The 19,978-nt window shown below is 42.9% G+C and overlaps 1 protein-coding gene across 3 annotated transcripts in view; it reads left to right on the top strand.

Moving 5' to 3' along the window:
* The first annotated feature begins 699 nt into the window (after nt 1-699).
* PPP2R5C (protein phosphatase 2 regulatory subunit B'gamma) overlaps nt 700-19,978 on the top strand; it is a 70,231-nt gene continuing 50,952 nt past the window's right edge. Inside the window, exons 1-3 of one of the 3 annotated variants that reach the window (XM_072116197.1) lie at nt 700-881; nt 5,402-5,467; nt 10,659-10,818. In XM_072116197.1, coding sequence (XP_071972298.1) covers nt 717-881; nt 5,402-5,467; nt 10,659-10,818 — 391 coding nt within the window. In that variant the 5' untranslated portion in view covers nt 700-716. The other 2 variants (XM_072116195.1, XM_072116196.1) reach the window with 2 other exon arrangements.

Below are 19,978 nucleotides of genomic sequence, written 5' to 3' on the forward strand. Positions count from 1 at the left end.
GAGTGCTGGTGACTGGCCGGGCGCTCATACAGTATCACCAGTTACAGAGATGATGGGAGTGCTGGTGACTGGCCGGGCGCTCATACTGTATAACCAGTTACAGAGATGATGGGAGTGCTGGTGACTGGCTGGGTGCTCATACAGTATAACCAGTTACAGAGATGATGGGAGTGCTGGTGACTGGCTGGGTGCTCATACAGTATAACCAGTTACAGAGATGATGGGAGTGCTGGTGACTGGCCGGGCGCTCATACAGTATCACCAGTTACAGAGATGATGGGAGTGCTGGTGACTGGCCGGGCGCTCATACAGTATCACCAGTTACAGAGATGATGGGAGTGCTGGTGACTGGCCGGGCGCTCATACAGTATCACCAGTTACAGAGATGATGGGAGTGCTGGTGACTGGCCGGGCGCTCATACAGTATCACCAGTTACAGAGATGATGGGAGTGCTGGTGACTGGCCGGGCGCTCATACAGTATCACCAGTTACAGAGATGATGGGAGTGCTGGTGACTGGCCGGGCGCTCATACAGTATCACCAGTTACAGAGATGATGGGAGTGCTGGTGACTGGCCGGGCGCTCATACTGTATAACCAGTTACAGAGATGATGGGAGTGCTGGTGACTGGCCGGGCGCTCATACTGTATAACCAGTTACAGAGATGATGGGAGTGCTGGTGACTGGCTGGGTGCTCATACAGTATAACGAGTACATGTACAGCCGCTCTCCGGACACTCCGCACGGGATCCTTTCAGGACGCTTCCTCCCGTCCCCCTTACCGAGACAGAGTAGGGGGCGTGCCACTGGGAGGGGCTTTGACCTAAAGACGTTGACCCATGTGACTAAGGCTATCCAATGGGAGGAGGCGCGGACGGAGGTGAGGCGCTGCGGCAGCAGCCTGGGAAGAGCTGTGAGGGGTAGACGGAGCTGCCTGAGAAGAGAAGGAGGCGGGCGGGGGAGGGGTGAGTGTCACCGAGAGCCACCGCCGCTGCCGCCACCACCAGCCGCAGCCTCGCCACGAGCGCCACCATGCCGAATAAAAACAAGAAGGACAAAGTGAGTGTTCCGTATCCGGCCGCAGCGTGTGTGGAGTGGGCGGCGGCCCGGGGGATATGAGGGAGGTGCGGCAGCAGGGATTGAACTTTAGCGGGCGCTCAGGGGCCTAGCCCGCTGCCTGGGACTGGAGTAGCAGAAGTTGCATCCCGTACTGCAGGGCGCCGGGCACCGCTCGCACGTGCACACACAAACTTCCCGCCTGCATCCCCGTGCGGGACGGAGGCTGCGGAGCGCGGAGAACATCTGGAGCCGCTCATCCATTCATCTAGATGTCAGGGCAAGGGGAGCGCGAGGCGAACACTAGCAGCCAATCGGCACACTGCTCTCATGGAACCGAGAAATGAGAGCCGGAGTCCGATTGGCCACTATGAGAAACTCTCCTGCTAAGTTGTGCACACGTCCTGTTCTGTGATGATACAAGTAGAGGTGCAGGGAGGAGGCGCTGCCGGCCACTGCTGTCACTTAGCTGTCACTTGGTGGCAGTAGCTGAATGAAAACATTTTCCCCTTCAAAACATGTTGTAACATTCAAAATATAAATTATACCATGAGAGCTCTCCATCCTTTTAAGAAGACTCCATCCCTAAGTGACCAATATTTTTTCACCCATTCTACTCCATGGACGCTCCCCCACACAAGGGCAGACCACCTCTTTTTATAAGACCAGTTTTCAATGCAAAATTGACACTACCTAAAGTGTACTCCTGTATTATACACCAGAGCTGCACTAACTATTCTGCTGGTGGAGTCGCTTTGTACATATATTACTTGTCCTGTATTATCCTCAGAGCGACACTCACTGTCACTGTGTACAAACATGACATTACTTATCCTCTGCTTATCCTGAGTTACGTCATATATTATCCTCAGATCTGCACTCACTATTCTACTGCTAAAGTCTCTTTGTATGTACATGACATTACTTATCTTGTACGGATCCTGAGTTACATATTGCATTATATTCCAGATCTGCACTATTCTGCCGGTGAGGCACTGTGTACATATATTACATCACTTATGCTGTACTGATCTAGAGTTACATGCTGTATTACACTGCAGAGCTGCACTCACTATTTATCAGGATTGACAGCTGAAATATCTCAGCTTCCTCTTCTTGTTTCATATATGCACAGGACTACTCTGGTGTTTGGCCTTTTGGAAAGTACTTTATTTACAACACACTTTACTATTACAATTTAGGTGTTAGAGATGTGTTGGAGATCAGACTTGCTGTGAGATGTTAATGATGACCTGAAGAACTGTGCATGCAGCTTTGCAGTATTTATTATTATAATACAGGATCAGTACCGGATACGTAATGTATGTAGAGTGACATGTAGTGTGTGTGTATATGTTTTATATTATTCTACACACACATTAGCAAAAGGGCCTCCTGTTACTGGGGCTCCAGGTATCTCCTGCATCAGTTGGGAAAGTGAAGAAATTAAAGGGAACCTGTCAACCGGGAACTTATTTTCACTATAGACAGGTTACAGAAGCCCATTACAGCTGCATTGTAAATATCTTTTTGCCTTTTCTAAGCATTTGCATTACAATATAATTGTGTGTTATAACTTACCTTGTACCCTGACAGAATCCTCTGTGTAACCCCAGGGGTTGGGCTTTGGTTTGGATGCATTTCAAATAAACAACAAGTGCAGACTCCTCAGCACTTGGCCACCACCTTTGTGCTCCTGTACAGCTCCTTCTCCTTCAGAGGTCACAGGAAGTGTCATCGGTGGGGGAGGGAGGAACTGCACAGGAGCACAAAGGTGGGGGCTGAGAGCTGAGGAGTCTGCAGCACATGTTGTTGTTTGAAATTCATCCAGACCAAAGCCCAACCCCTAGGATTACACAGAGGATTCTGTCTGGGTGCAAGGTAAGTTATAACACACAATTGTATTGTAATGCAAATGAGAAAGCAGAAAGGCATATGTATAATACAGTTGTAATGGGCTTTTGCAAACTGTTTAGTAAAAATGAAGTCCCTTGTGGCAGGTTCCCTTTAAGTCACATGCCCTAAGTCATGTGACCATTCAGCCAATGACTTCTATCAGTGGTCATGGAAAAGCAGGAACGTAAATTGCAGGTCACTTTTCCATCAAGATAAGAACTAATGGTCGATCCCTACAAGTTACAAAACTACACCGTCCAGCATAACCTTGCAGTCATAAAAGTGAAGGCTGGAAGTAGAACTGGAGCATGTGGGCTGCTTTTCTGTCCACCTGTGTGCGGCTGACTGTGATACAGAGAGCTCTTCGACCCAATAGAGATAAATCTGCTTATGCTTAACTGCTGCTTTATTCCTATTAGGAGGGGGTGGGGTGGAACAGACATCTGTTTTCATGATTGATAAAAATCCAAGTGTTTGGATCTCCGCTGGTTTTGTGGAAGAGTGATGTGTTTATAAGTAAATACAATCCCAATCCCTGCAGTTTTACCTACAATTTGACTATTGTACATGTCTCGATAACTAGTGGTCCTACCTAGTGCTTATGGATGGAAACCAGAACCAAGTTGAAATCGCGCAAAGAGTAAATGTTTTAGGATCCCCCCCCCCCCCCCCCCCCAAACACGGTTGGGGATATCTTGTATTACCCTTGTGTACAATTATGATATACACTCACCGGCCACTTTATTAGGTACACCTGTCCAACTGCTCGTTAACACTTAATTTCTAATCAGCCAATCACATGGCGGCAACTCAGTGCATTTAGGCATGTAGACATGGTCAAGACAATCTCCTGCAGTTCAAACCGTGCATCAGTATGGGGAAGAAAGGTGATTTGAGTGCCTTTGAACGTGGCATGGTTGTTGGTGCCAGAAGGGCTGGTCTGAGTATTTCAGAAACTGCTGATCTACTGGGATTTTCACGCACAACCATCTCTAGGGTTTACAGAGAATGATCCGAAAAAGAAAAAACATCCAGTGAGCGGCAGTCCTGTGGGCAGAAATGCCTTGTTGATTCCAGAGGTCAGAGGAGAATGGGCAGACTGGTTCGAGCTGATAGAAAGGCAACAGTGACTCAAATCGCCACCCGTTACAACCAAGGTAGGCAGAAGAGCATCTCTGAACGCACAGTACGTCAAACTTTGAGGCAGATGGGCTACAGCAGCAGAAGACCACACCGGGTGCCACTCCTTTCAGCTAAGAACAGGAAACTGAGGCTACAATTTGCACAAGCTCATCGAAATTGGACAGTAGAAGATTGGAAAAACGTTGCCTGGTCTGATGAGTCTCGATTTCTGCTGCGACATTCGGATGGTAGGGTCAGAATTTGGCATCAACAACATGAAAGCATGGATCCATCCTGCCTTGCATCAACGGTTCAGGCTGGTGGTGGTGGTGTCATGGTGTGGGGAATATTTTCTTGCCACTCTTTGGGCCCCTTGGTACCAATTGAGCATCGTTGCAACGCCACAGCCTACCTGAGTATTGTTGCTGACCATGTCCATCCTTTTATGACCACAATGTACCCAACATCTGATGGCTACTTTCAGCAGGATAATGCGCCATGTCATAAAGCTGGAATCATCTCAGACTGGTTTCTTGAACATGACAATGAGTTCACTGTACTCAAATGGCCTCCACAGTCACCAGTTCTCAATCCAATAAAGCATCTTTGGGATATGGTGGAACGGGAGATTCGCATCATGGATGTGCAGCCGACAAATCTGCGGCAACTGTGTGATGCCATCATGTCAATATGGACCAAAATCTCTGAGGAATGCTTCCAGCACCTTGTTGAATCTATGCCACGAAGAATTGAGGCAGTTCTGAAGGCAAAAGGGGGTCCAACCCGTTACTAGCATGGTGTACCAAAATAAAGTGGCGGGAGAGATATATATATATATATATATATCTATATCTATATATCATTGTATTTACCATCAAATCAATTGTGTTTCATTAGAAGTAATACTTCCACTATGCTATCTCCCATTACTGCTTGTCTATGTTGGTATAGTAGGACTTTGGCACAGCACAGCTGCTACAGCCTCTGTATGCAGCCTGTAGTGGGGTCTGCTCTGTCAGACATCCTTTTTGAGCCTTTGTATACTAAGTGGCTGACAGTGATAGAGGTAACAATTACTTCTTTATCATTCTTACAGAAAATGTCTGTCTGTAACTAGGGGTCTTCTGTAACTCAAGTGTTCTTAAGTAGGGGACCGCCTGTATTTGTCACCTATTTCCAGAGCTGATATTGGCCACTCCTCTGTTCATGCTTTTATAAGCTCCAGATATCAGGGTTGGCTTTATTTTTCCTGCAGACATTCCTCTTTGCTCTCATGTATACAGGGATCAGAATTTTAGTAACAAAGTCTTCTGCTCCTTATTTCAGGAACCTCCCAAAACCGGAAAAAGTGTCAAAAGTGGAAAAGAAGGACAAGATAATCCTGAACACGATGTGAGTTTCTGGCACGAGACATCAGGCCCCCGTGTGGCTCTGGCGCACCTTAGGCTTTTCTCTAGGGGAGCAGAAAATGAGGAGCAGCCGGCGTCCGGGGGAAGAGGACTCGCTGCTCTTACTTTGTGGAAGATATGCGGCTGAAACTTGTAGCTGCAGTGGAGGGGAGACTTGTGAGCTTTATGCATGGAAATTAGTGAAGCAATCTGCTTCTATTACTATATACTGTACACAGACATGAAATTTTGTGTGTTTGCAGGCAGCCATTGTTTTCTAAGATCATGTACGTGGAGTTTGTTTTCACAATTCTTTTATTCCACCTCATCTGGTAGATGCCGATCTTCTGTAATATTTTGGCAAAACCTGATATACAATGTGTATGAATGTATTTGGTGTTTATGTTGGATGAGTGTCTGCTACTCATTGTCATATGTTATGCTCTGAGGGCTGTCGTTTTTAAGACTTTGTTGGAGCCCCCTCTTCGGTGTTGTAGGTTTGGGTCAGTGGCTATCGCTGGGGGAAAATCTTCTAGTCAGATGTTGATTTTCTCTGTCTAATGCTTGGTGCAGCCCCCCATTTAAACTAACCTGAGGAGAAAAACCAACTAGATCTCACCTTCAACATTAGATCATTTAAGATGTTTGTGATACCACAAATATGCCAACATTTTGGCTGTTTGCCCAAAGTAGTGCTTTTAGCGAGATAGACCTACATTGCATTGTGCACTAGACACTATGTAAACAGCAGGTCAGTACGGACTTGGCAGCATCGACTGTTGATCTCTTAAGTAAATTATATAAGGGCAGGATCACAGACACGTGCAGTATGTAGTATGAGACAAGTCACTCTGGCAGTTCTAACACCTGTCAGTATGTCTGTGACATCTACCATTGTATATTCCTATATGTGTGGACGAAAAAAATTAATATAGGTAGACCACTGTCTTTTGTTTTGTTTCTGCATGGCTCTGTTCCTGGTGCATTTGACAATCGCACATCTGATGCTGATTTCTCAGATGTCCCCAGTACAGATATATGTATATAACACATGGTTCTCATTTGATTTGTTGTTGAAATTTGCATATTAGCAGGAAGACGCATATGTCAGCCTTTCATCACCACCTCAGTTATATGAAGGCGCATCTCTCTGAATATACATAACATGTTCTTAATTTGTCACAGGATTTAATACATTGAAGGGGTCTTGCTGGAAACTGTCAGCAAGCTTGTTGATGGACACTCCTAACAACTCTTCTAAGCTGGTGTAATTCTGGGGACTCTGCTTGTGTAAACTGGACATTACCCTGAATGCAAATCCCTAAAACACAATAATATTAATTACAACGGCTTTTAGCTTAAAATATACAGTGTTAGATCTTCAGCAACACACTGTGCAGTACCATGGGGGTAAGACTTCTGTGACGGGCGTGTGTGTGTTTTTGAATCTGGTTTTGCCCTCTACTGGGCACACCTGCCTTCCTGTGTGCTACATATTGTAATGATCTTATGGGTTTCTTCCGCTGCACAGGTTCGCTGTAATGACTTCCTTTGATGTGCTTCAAGTGTAATGCTGAATGTAAAGGATAGACTGTTGGTGTGAGGTGACATCAAAGGCAGTGGTGAATCATTATGTATAATAGGAAGCAAAGGTTGTCTCGGTATCAAGGCAAATGTATAGAAGGGGATTCACTAGTCCTTACTGAAACCGGTCAGTGGGTTGACCCTCTCGAGCTACTGTGGGTCTGGTCTGGGATCCTAATGGCCTAGGCCTACTTAATCCATCTAGTATGTCCACCTTGTTCATTCTTATTTGGGATTTAAAATAAATACACATTAAATCCAACAAATCTTTAAAGAGTACCTGTCACCAGATTTTGACCATCCTGACTAACAACACTGTTGTTAGTCAACACTGATGCTGATAAAGCGTTACAAATCCTCCCCATATCTCATAAAATTAGCTGCCAGTGATGCACTGTACCTTTTTACAGACGGTTTTCTGATATGCAAATTAGCTTTTGTGACTCATGTCTGGTCTTTGTGACTCTTCTCCCCTCTCAGGCTGGGGGTGCGCCACGCCCCATTATTCTGACAGCTCTGTGTCTCTTCAAATCAATGCTCTGCCTCCTTGTACTTGGGGACCGTCTGCTAATATTCAACTACAGACATATAAAACTCTATGTACAAAATTGTATCCATTTTTTTACACGGTTCCTTGTTGCATTCATGACATGTGACCAGTGACGACATCACAGGTATCTCGGCCATCTAAGAATAGCAAGTTGTACACAAAGTATGTGATGACATGAAATCACAGCAGCCTTCAAGGAGGATGAGGAGGAGTAGAAAGAAGTCCACGGAGGCTGTTGTGACTTCATCTGGTCAGATACATGCATGGGGTTCAGTTGCTATTTTTAAGAGGCAAAAGTACCTGAGATGATGTCACTGGTCACATGACATGAAATGTGACCTGTTAGGCAGCATAAGGTATGGGGAGGAATAGATGGGAGGGGCCAGCCGAGCAGGAAACACCCCCTCTGATACCAGGTAATATAAGATTAAACATGATTTATGTGGATGTAGGCAAAACCATTTTGTTAGCTAAAAGAAGCGGGTCAGTCAGTTAAAGCTCTATAGGAACCATGACTGGTTTTATATGTAAATTGTGGTGACGGGTTCCCTTTAAGTTCAGCATCCAAGACTTGAAAAGATTTAGAAAAAATTTGTGCAGTGAATAAGCTGACTTTTTGATTGTTGGGCCATATATGAATACATACATATATTAACCCCACAGCGCAATAAGACGCTTCATAATTAGGCAAACGCCCATCGCTAACACATCGTGTTAACCCATTGATCGCTGGTGGCATTAAAGAGCCGGAGGCGCGTCGGCGCCGCATCTTGGCTCCAATCGTCGCTCCCCGTGACTTCATTAGGAGCGGCGATCCGTTGTCATGACATAAAGATCTGAGGCAATCATGATCTCAGCTATCTATTATAATGTGCGATTTGCACATAATAGATGGTGAGCAAAATCCCCATATACTGCCATACTGTAGTATGGTAGGATCAATCAGACAATCTAGGCTTAAAGTACCCTAGGGAGTCTGGAAAAAAAGGAAAAAAAAATTATATTTAAAAAACATAAAAATTCAAATCACACCCCTTTCCCTAGAACTGATATAAATAGAAATAAACAGTAAAAATCATAAACACATTAGGTATCACCGCGTCCAAAAATGTGCAATCTATCAAAATATAATAACCGTTTTTCACTGTTTAACCCCGTAACGAAAAATAACGATGTCGCAAATGGCATTTTTTTGCCATTTTGAAAAATAGAAAAAATTCTATTAAAAAGTGATCAAAAGGTTGTACAGTCCTAAAAATAAAAGCATTTAAACGTCATCAGAAAATGACACCACCCACAGCTCCGTACACTAAAGTATGAAAAAGTTATTAGCGCATTTAGAATTTTTTTTCCCGGTTCCCTGTACATAGCATGGAATATTGTACACTACCACTACGAAGTGCTATTTGTTACGCAGAAAATAAGCAGTCACACAGCTCTTTACATGAAAAAATAAAAAAAAGTTTTATATATTTTTGAAAGTGGGGAGGGAAATAAAAACGAAAAAGGGCCTGGTCCTTAAGGGGTTAAAGCCGTTATGGCACGGCGGATGCATTATGAGGCTTAGATAAAACTACGCCAGGACCGACCTGGTATAGTTTTCCGTAAAACTCAGCAAACGTTATTCGGTGAATGTTTGCTGATCTTTAAAAATTTTGCAGGAACACCCCACTTCACCATAATAATTGTAGTGCACAAGAAATTGTGCTTATCAGTGCTTCTACGACAAAAAACTGACATAGAGGCACTAACAGATCTCCCCTATAACATGTAATAAGAACCAATGCTGCCTGCATCACATTGAAAATGACAGATGGGGAATAACTTTAACTTTTCACACACCTTATGCTCATATGTACAATAACTCTAGGCCAAACATAACCTCAAATCACTTTTGTTTAAAATCTGACATTTTTCACCCTTCAAGGAAATATACCAGCAAAATATAGATTCAGACACTGTGACTGTGGTAATCTTACATTTTGTTACCAATGGGCTCCTTCCTTCTGAAATTGACTTGGAAAATTATGCTAATGAGCCAAAGGGTTTGGGCAGTGTTACCAGAGCTCCTCAGTGCTGTAGCTTCCCTGCCAGTGTACACTGGTCAGGGGCATTTTTCCCTCCCCCCTTGCACAGTTTAACAGACTGAAAGGGCGCCTTCCCACGCATGCGTTTCATTGCAAACGCACTTTCGTTTTGGATGCGTTAACGCGACAAAAACGCCACGTGGGAAACCGGCCACAAGCTACAGCACAGAACTCTTCTGGCTCATTAGCATTATTTAAATCATTTTAGAAGGAAGCGGGCCATGGATAACAAATATAAGAAGAATACCAGAGTCACAGTGCCTGGATCTATGTGCAAGTGCCCCTGGTTTATCATGCTTGATTTTTATGGTAAATTTTCTTTGAAACTGTTTTAAAAACTCCTGCCACCAGGGGGCTCCTGTCCTTCAATTTTTTTTTTCCAGTAGCTTTTGCTGAGTACATTCTGTCTTTGGCAGGAGTAGGTGGGGATGTCCCTGATCACTGGCACAGCTCCTTCACAGGCATAATCTGTTCATGGGCACCTCTCGCCTCATACTGCTGTGTGGGAAGGGTTAATTTGCATATCTTTCCCATGCTCCCTGCACACCTCCTCACATCTGATCCCAGGCGCAGTGTCTTTACACTAGGCAGTAAGGCAGCGATGCTGTGTCTGTGATCAGATGCCGATGCTGTATATTGCATGAGTGATCTATTTTGGGGCTCGGGGACCCCTTACGTGTTTAAGATTTTACTTGTTCATTTTTCAAGGCATGCTAGATTATAGCCAATCACAGGCTTAGCAGTGACCCCTGCAGCAACTGCACATGATGTGTCGGCTGCACCAGTATTGTGCCAATTTCTACTATTCAGCTGGTGGCCTGTAAAGGGGAATTTTATGGTACACAACCCCTTTAGAGTTTGGTCTGGGATCACACATTGTGGCTGTGTTGCGTTTTTGAACCCTTGGTAAATCTATTCCAGTTAAAGTTTTTGATTTGTAACCTTTTTTTGTTTTGTTGGTTTTTCAATTTTAGGCGTCCAACAAGAAGGCAAACAATGCCCCACCACCAGCTCAGGTATCGAAAATCAAGGTACCCACCCCTCAAACTGTTGTAAAGAAGGAAAAGCGTCAGAGCTCCTCAAGATTTAACGTGAGCAATAACCGTGAACTTCAGAAGCTACCAGCTCTTAAAGGTGCCTTTCTTGTTCCTTAGCTTTAAGTTGAGCATAACACATTTACTTTTCTTACCAGTCACTTCAATCTGAAAGCAGAATTACAATTTTTCTCCTGGTTGGATGAAGGTAAGTATTTTTACCGATGTAGGACGTCAGCTTATTCATATTTGGCAACCTTCTTGTCACGTTATTTAGTACCAACCTGCTACATTTTTATGTCTCATCAGCAATTTTCTAATTGCTTCCTTTTCAAGCTTGGCAAATTTCAGCAGAATGCAGGTACAATTCATTGCAGCCTGCATTATGTCAGCTGGATCCCCAGGGAGGCTGGTGAAACACCCATTATTAAGCTGATCCCTGGCTCCTAGGGTCCCATAAATTATGCTATTCTATTTGCTTTGCGGGCAAGGAGTAACACATGGCAGAGGTAATACGTTTCCAGGAAAGGAATTACTCTTGGTCATAGGAAATTGCTGATAATGTCTGCCCCTAAAATATTTTGGTGGTAGTCTGCTTTGGACACCTCCTTTCCATTTTTATTATTATAACTTCCAGGCCCCAGTGTACCTAGATGCTAGTTTTCTTCTGAATTTCCCACCCTCGGCTTATACTCGAGTCGATAGGTTTTCCCAGTTTTGGGGGTTAAAATTGGGGGTCTCGGCTTATACTCGAGTATATACGGTATTTGGTTCATGTATCCTTCAGTATAACACAGAATCATGGCAGCTACTTTGCTATACAATGGAAAAAATAAATGTATACACAATAGCACAAAGATGACTACAAGAAGAAAGGAGAGCTGCTAGCGATTTAAGATTACAAGTTCCATAATGTCTGGAAATATGTATACACAAAGTGTGATCCACTGGACCAATCATAAATGTAACGTGCTGTACTGACAGCTTTCACATGATGAAGTGCAGAGAATGCCAGAAATGTGACTCTCAGTACCCACTTCTAGATTATCAGCTAAAGTATGAGCCACATACTAAGTTCCTAATAATTATTTTGATGATGATTTTTGCTATATAAATTAGCTGTTTCCTTTTTAATATCAAAATAATTTAATGTAAATGTAGCAGGAGTGCTTTGGGGTTTATTACCTCTTGATTAATGCCCCCTGCAGCACTTCCATTACCTGCATTGGTGTGGCATATTGCACGTGTGCTAGTATGCTTTGAGAAGTGATATCCTTGGGAGGAGGCAGCTCTGGTAACATCCCCACTGAAGCATTTCTACCACATTTACATAAATCTTAAATTCCTTTTTTGTATAATAAAGGTATGGTTGCAGTAAGTATTTTTACCTCTACAAAAAGGCAGAGGAAAATTTAAAGTAATTGTCTGAGAGATCTAAAAAAAACCCAGCAATGTGGCCGGGGTTTCTTAAACGTTCTTAGGATAACTAAATAACAAGATAACAAACACTTTCTCTAATTCAATGTTATTCACAAAAATACAGCATTTCACATATATAATTCCAACCCATCTTTATAAGTCCTTGTGTATACAGTTTGTAGATGCCGCTGGACCCAACCCTGCATCTTCTGAGTTTAGGGTTGGCAGACATATTATTCTCCTGTGTGACACTGAGCTGAGCAGAATTGTGTATGTTATGGCTGTGATGGTAGGCCTGACAATGTAATGCATCGCATGGATCTCATCTCTGATCTGTCTGTGTCAGATACTAGTGACTGTCCAGAAGCTAAATGAAAGTGTAGATAAACCTGTACCCTGATAATCTAACCACATTATCAGCACACGCCACTAGAGGAAATATAAAGTGTGTGCTTGGAGAGTCCCCACCCACACTCTGGAATTTTACACTGACCATCACTGAATTATAGGAGCGAAAACTGCAATATAACTGAGTAAAACTGTAAAGTAAGGAGTCAAAAATTATCTTTATTGTGTAAACATAACTAGGGGATTGAGCTTTGAGAATTTTCTTACATGGGCACATCCCTTAAAGTCCCCTCCCTTAAAGGACCTTGATCACCAGATCAAGGATTGTAAACCAAGCACACTGACATACTGGACATAACTGTGTGTGCCGCCTCCTTTTTTTTTTTTTTTTTTCTTTATAATTAGCTTTTATTGGTAGCCAGAATACAAGAAGAAAACAGGAATGCAGTCCTTGTCACATTGATAAGGATGGTATACATTACATCTAATCACATTAGGTGTTATACATATGTGTTCACTTTCCAGTCTCCACTGTACTCCAGCCAATTTTGTAGTAATAATGAACAGAACCATGGGGGAGTCCTTGGACTCTGTGGAGTACCCACAAAGGCTCCCCAGGACTCTTTTAGCTTCTTATGGCCCTCAGGCTCATTGGCATAATTTTATAAGCCTTTGAAGAAGAGAAAAAAAAAGAAAAAAAAAAGGTAAAAGAAGAGCAGATCCTGTCAGAAGGGACACCAGTATGTCAGTGTGCATGGTTTACAATCCTTGATCTGGTGAAAGATGTCCTTTTAAAGGGTTTATTGCTTTTACTACAATGAATGTAGGTGAAACTTCACCTCCTGTTCATCTGACTGATGCTATTATTTCACACTTGGCTTAGAAGTTAATTTAACAATCTGCCAAATGAAGAGTTTCCCCTTTAATTTTGTTGAAGTACCATCCTTGGCGGCAAAGCCTATTAAGTTCATCATGTCTGTTCATGTGTTGTATATGGAAACCCGGCCCCTACGGCTTGTCACTTCCTTTAATAAATTCTTGCAGCATGGCTTTTGTTACATTAGAAGACTCTTCTCGAAGTGTCCTTATGCAGAGATTATCCGTAAAGGGGTTTCCCCACTAACAACATACAGGATTGGGAATAGCTGCATGTATCAGATGCATAATGGCCAAACCTATTTATTTGGACAAGTTCTACTATCCAAAGGATTCATTGTTTGGATAATCTAAGGCGTTTTAGATGCCTCTTTATGGCAGATGTTGAGGTGCATGTGGATAGGGAATATGGATTTTTACTGTCCTTAACCCATTTGCGCTGCGTTTTTCATTAATTTTTGCCTCCCCCCACCTTCAAATATCTACAACCTTTTCATTTTTCTTTGAGTACTTATTGTCTGCATAACAAATTTTACTTGTCGGTGACGTTATTTATTATTCTATGGCATGTACTGGGAAGCTGGAAAAAATCCAAATGTGGTGAAATTGGGGAAAAATGCATACTTCAATGTACGTAGCTGTGTAAGTTGTCCATATTTTTGTGAGATGAGCTGACGTTCTTATTGCACAGTCCTCAAAATCGTAGCAATCTTTTGGACACTTTGTATTAAAAAAAAAATTTACGATGTAAAATGGGGCGTTTCGGATACTTGGGCACTACTTTTTGTTATGGGGTTTATTAATGGGAATAACCATTTTTATATTTTGATTGGGCATTTTGGAACATGGCTATACTGAACATGTTTTATAATGTTCCTTTTTTAAAATTTATTTTTATCAGTTTTAGGAGAAAGGGGGTGGTATAAATTTTTGGGGTTCCTGCCATATACGGCAGACTACTGTATTGCATTATATCCAGATCAATAAAATAAGATGAAGCAGCAGTCCTCAAGCAAAGTGATTTTTATTCCACCAGTTTTCAAACGGGCAATGTTTTATCATAATGCCTTTTATTGACCAGGTGAAAAGTCTGTCGTCTGCCTGTCTGAACACTGGTGGAATAAAAAAGCTTCACTTGAGGACTGCCGCTTCATTGTATTTTATTGATCTGTATGACGGTTTTGTCAAACTTAAAGAAGGCCGTAATTTTTTTGTTGTTGTAGTGCAGTACATGGTGTTTTTACACATGATTCATTACCATGTGCCACTGGCACATGGTAACAAATGTGCAGAAGCCATACAACTATCATGGCAACCAATCTCTTCTCCCCAACGACGTCACAGAGATCTACACTCACAAACAAGATGACGGTGCTGGCAATCAGTAAACCCCCGCAATCATTGTTTGCTGAAATATGCAACAAACCCCATGCCTGTATAACAAGGGCTGCGCCCGTGAGCCCTCTTAGCAGCTCAGCGCCGGACTATTATGGCACGGAGCGCTAAGAGGTTAAAGAACATCTACCACCAGGAGGAAGAACTCTATGCAAATGAGCCTAAGGGCCTCCAGGCTCCATAGGTGTTAATTGAGCCTGGATCCCCTCACTCATTTGCATATAGTCTTTCATCCTGGTGGTAGATTTAATGGGAAAATAGTAATGCATTATAATTTTTATCCATCACAAACATCATACCATACAATTATAACAATGATAAAACATTTCCATATACAGGCAGTCCCCGGGTTACATACAAGATAGGGTCTGTAGGTTTGTTCTTAAGTTGAGTTAGTATGTAACAATCTGTGACAATTGGATTTTATAAATGTTGGCTTGTCATAAGAACCAATATTAACACTAAAGCTTCATTACAGACACATTTTATAACTGTTATAGCTGTTTATTGTAGCCTAGGACTAAAGTACAATAAATTACCAATATCCAGAGGTCCGTTTGTAACTAGGGGTCGTGTGTTCTTAAGTAGGGGACCGCCTGTAATTTTATACATACAATCCCCTTCCCACCTCCTCAGGAATGGAAGTCTTAAAGAAAAACTGATAAATAGGTACCGTATATACTCGTGTATAAGTCGAGTTTTTCAGCACAAAAAATGTGCTGAAAAACGTCCCCTCGGCTTATACACGAGTCTATAACAAAAAAAATTACCCACTTACAAAAAAATAAACTTAAATACTCACCCTCAGCGCGGCTTACCGATGTCCCCGATGTCGGCGCGGCTTACCGATGTCCCCGATGTCGGCGCGGCTTACCGATGTCCCCGATGTCAGCGCGTCCCGTCTTCTTTCTTCTCCGCGGCTCCTCTTCTATCTTCTGGCATGGAGGCGACCATGGTTTCTTAGTGGCCGCGCATACTATGACGTCAGCAGCGGCTGCGTCATAGTATGCGCATGCTAGAAGAAAACATGGCCGCCTCCATGCCGGAAGAGAGAAGAGGAGCCGCGGAGAAGAAAGAAGACGGGATGCGCTGACGTCGGGAACATCGGTAAGTCGTGCTGACATCGGAGGGTGAGTATATAAGTTTATTTTTTTAAGGGCCGTGGGGGCAGGCTGGCTGTATACTACTAGGGGGCTTGCTGTATACTACTAGGGGGCTTGCTGTATACTACTAGGGGGCTTGCTGTATACTACTAGGGGGCTGGCAGGCTGTATACTACTAGGGGGCTGGCAGGCTGTATACTACTGGGGGGGGGTTTGACCAATGCATTTCCCACCCTCGGCTTATACTCGAGTCAGTAGTTTTTCCCAGTTTTTGGTGGTAAAATTAGGGGTCTCGGCTTATACTCGAGTATATACGGTGAATAAAATTTTTAAAACATGAGGGAAAAAAAAACTAAATTAAAATTAAAAAACTCACAGAAACCATAAAACTTTCTGCCAAGGCCTGTATCTTCCCTGTAAAGTTGATCTGTTCGACCATGCCACCCAAATTCTATACTTTTCCCTACTGATACTTTATCAAAAAAATATTCATTCTCACGCCCCCCTCCTGAGGGTGTAGGTGGCTGTTGATTTTTTTTTTTTTTTTTAATTTAGGTTTTGGAGTAGTAAAGGATCCTTTGGATAAGAGGCAAATGAAATCTTTTGAAGGGTTAGGTAGTGAATATGATTAAGTGGGGAAAGATTGGTTTTATTTACAGATCAGATGGGCCTGTGATAGACCAAACAAAGCCATGGTTTTGAGAAGTGAACAATTGGATAGGTAAATCGGAGTCATTAGCCAAGTAATATAAAATGAGTAATGGGGACAAGTAATATCCTGCAAAATCCTGTTATGATAAATGAAATTGTATTGGTTGATGCTTTGAATATGATTAAAAACTAACAATAAATGTATCATATGTACAGTAATCTCTGGAGGATCCTTAGTAGATTGGTGGTGACATAACAGTGCTCCATCCACTCTGTAGTGGTTGTGCCAGTGTACTGCAGTTTTACTCCACTCTGTTCTGATCCTGGCAGATAGATAGATATGTGTGTTTGTGTGTATATATACTCACCGGCCACTTTATTAGGTACACCATGCTAGTAACGGGTTGGACCCCCTTTTGCCTTCAGAACTGCCTCAATTGTTCGTGGCATAGATTCAACAAGGTGCTGGAAGCATTCCTCAGAGATTTTGGTCCATATTGACATGATGGCATCACACAGTTGCCGCAGATTTGTCAGCTGCACATCCATGATGCGAATCTCCCGTTCCACCACATCCCAAAGATGCTCTATTGGATTGAGATCTGGTGACTGTGGAGGCCATTTGAGTACAGTGAACTCATTGTCATGTTCAAGAAACCAGTCTGAGATGATTCCAGCTTTATGACATGGCGCAATATTCTGCTGAAAGTAGCCATCAGATGTTGGGTACATTGTGGTCATAAAGGGATGGACATGGTCAGCAACAATACTCAGGTAGGCTGTGGCGTTGCAACGATGCTCAATTGGTACCAAGGGGCCCAAAGAGTGCCAAGAAAATATTCCCCACACAATGACACCACCACCACCAGCCTGAACTATTGATACAAGGCAGGATGGATCCATGCTTTCATGTTGTTGACGCCAAATTCTGACCCTACCATCCGAATGTCGCAGCAGAAATCGAGACTCATCAGACCAGGCAACGTTTTTCCAATCTTCTACTGTCCAATTTCGATGAGCTTGTGCAAATTGTAGCCTCAGTTTCCTGTTCTTAGCTGAAAGGAGTGGCACCCGGTGTGGTCTTCTGCTGCTGTAGCCCATCTGCCTCAAAGTTTGACGTACTGTGCGTTCAGAGATGCTCTTCTGCCTACCTTGGTTGTAACGGGTGGCGATTTGAGTCACTGTTGCCTTTCTATCAGCTCGAACCAGTCTGCCCATTCTCCTCTGACCTCTGGCATCAACAAGGCATTTCCGCCCACAGAACTGCCGCTCACTGGATGTTTTTTCTTTTTTGGACCATTCTCTGTAAACCCTAGAGATGGTTGTGCGTGAAAATCCCAGTAGATCAGCAGTTTCTGAAATACTCAGACCAGCCCTTCTGGCACCAACAACCATGCCACGTTCAAACGAACTCAAATCACCTTTCTTCCCCATACTGATGCTTGGTTTGAACTGCAGGAGATTGTCTTGACCATGTCTACATGCCTAAATGCACTGAGTTGCCGCCATGTGATTGGCTGATTAGAAATTAAGTGTTAACGAGCAGTTGGACAGGTGTACCTAATAAAGTGGCCGGTGAGTGTATGTGTGTGTGTATATATATATATATATATCTATATCTCATAAAGCTAACAAACTCCTTTGTTGCAAATCTGTCAACTAAATATAGCACTGATCCATGTTTTCCATTCTGTAGTTATGGAGGCACATGTATCTTAAAGGGGTTGTCGGGGAATATGAATTATTTTCACTATGGCTTGGGAGGGAGTGATTGGGTGCAGATTTCACACATCTGGAATCAGATAACTGCAGGAAAAGTTGCAAAAAAAGAAAAGCCAAGCCAAAAATTTGCAATGTTCCCCATTGCCCCCCTGATTTGCACTAAATGCCTTCTCTGTTATTCTATAAATTATAGTATAAATCTACAATTATCTTATAACGTAATTTACACAGGTAAAAAATATAACCTGTGACCTATGCATCTTTATCCAGGGCAGAATAGACTGCAACTGATGCATAAAACTTTTGTCTTTGTAAATCCCTTGCAACTATCAGGATCTGTTGTTGTCTGGAGACATTTATCCGGCTGGTTTACAAGCCGTGAAATAATCGCAATTCCTTCTAGACCACCAGGAATTGATAATTATTTTTTATGCCACCTCCGAGCCGAGGGCATAGTCTGCAGCCAATAATGGAGTTAAATAGGTGATCAATATCATATGGGTGGCGGTTGTAGAGGACATCAGTGCAGGAAATGTATAGAGGCTGCTTGTTATTCAATCTAATGGTAGTGTTTAGACATAAAATTTACATAGTTTGATGTAAAACAGGAAGCTGCCAGTGTGCTGAAAAGTGTACACAGCTGAGCTATGGGAAGAGTGAAGGATAGCAGCGCTCCCTGAGGTACTGCTAGGATATTGGCTGGCTATCCTAAGTATACTACAGGCAGTCCCCGAGTTACATACAAGATGGGGTCCGTAGGTTTGTTCTTAAGTTGAATTTGTATGCAAGTCGAAACTGTATATTTTATAATGGTATATAAATATTTTTTTGTCCCAGTGACAATTGGAGTTTCAACATTTTTTGCTGTAATGGGACCAAGGATTATCAATAAAGCTTCATTACAGACATCTTACAGATGATTATTGCAGTCTGGGACTATACTAAACCATCCAGAGAGCTTCACCAGAGGTCACAGTGGGCAGAGGGGTCCATCTTTAACTATGGGTCGTCTGTTAGTCAGGTGTCCTTAAGTAGGGGACCGCCTGTATATTGAATAATAAATTAGGCCACTTCTGAAGGAAAAAGGGAAGCAGTTACTTGTTTTCAAAATTAGTACCCTATCAGAATCTAGATTTGTATATTGTGCGTGTGGCTGCTATCTGAAGCCTTATGACATTCTGTAATTGTAGGTCACAGCACCTGAATAGTAATAACCGGGCCAAAATAAGTGACTCCAGCATCTGGTTCATTTCACAAACCCGCACAATGGCAACCATTGTGTGTTCCTGATAGAGATTCTTTATTTAAAGATCCATTGTTTGTGCTGTTTAATTGACAATGGGCCCTGTGTCCTGTGGGTTACCAGAGGTGCAGTGCTCTCCAAATGCAGGGCACTGCCGGGTTCTGGGGTACTTGCTTTTATTACCACTGAAGCCAGGAGTCAGACAAGAGTCCTTGTATTGTGAGAAATAGGTGAAAGCTTTGATTATTCAAATGTTGTTTTACATACACTGTTCCTATTCAAATCTATGTATCCTGATGCTTTTATGTTGTCTAATGCTGCCGTCATGGATGAGGCCTGTAGCTCTGTTTACATTGAGGTATGCTGCAGTGTTAGATCATTGGATACCAGTGGAATTGTTGGGGTGGGGAGAGCAGCTGCAGCAGCCCTGTACCTATATCTGCTTTCTCTGCCCCAATGCACATGGCAGGTAGAGGGGCTGCAGGAGTGTGATGGAGAGGAAG

This window comes from Engystomops pustulosus, chromosome 7 (assembly GCF_040894005.1).
Source record: "Engystomops pustulosus chromosome 7, aEngPut4.maternal, whole genome shotgun sequence".
NCBI lineage: Eukaryota > Metazoa > Chordata > Amphibia > Anura > Leptodactylidae > Engystomops > Engystomops pustulosus.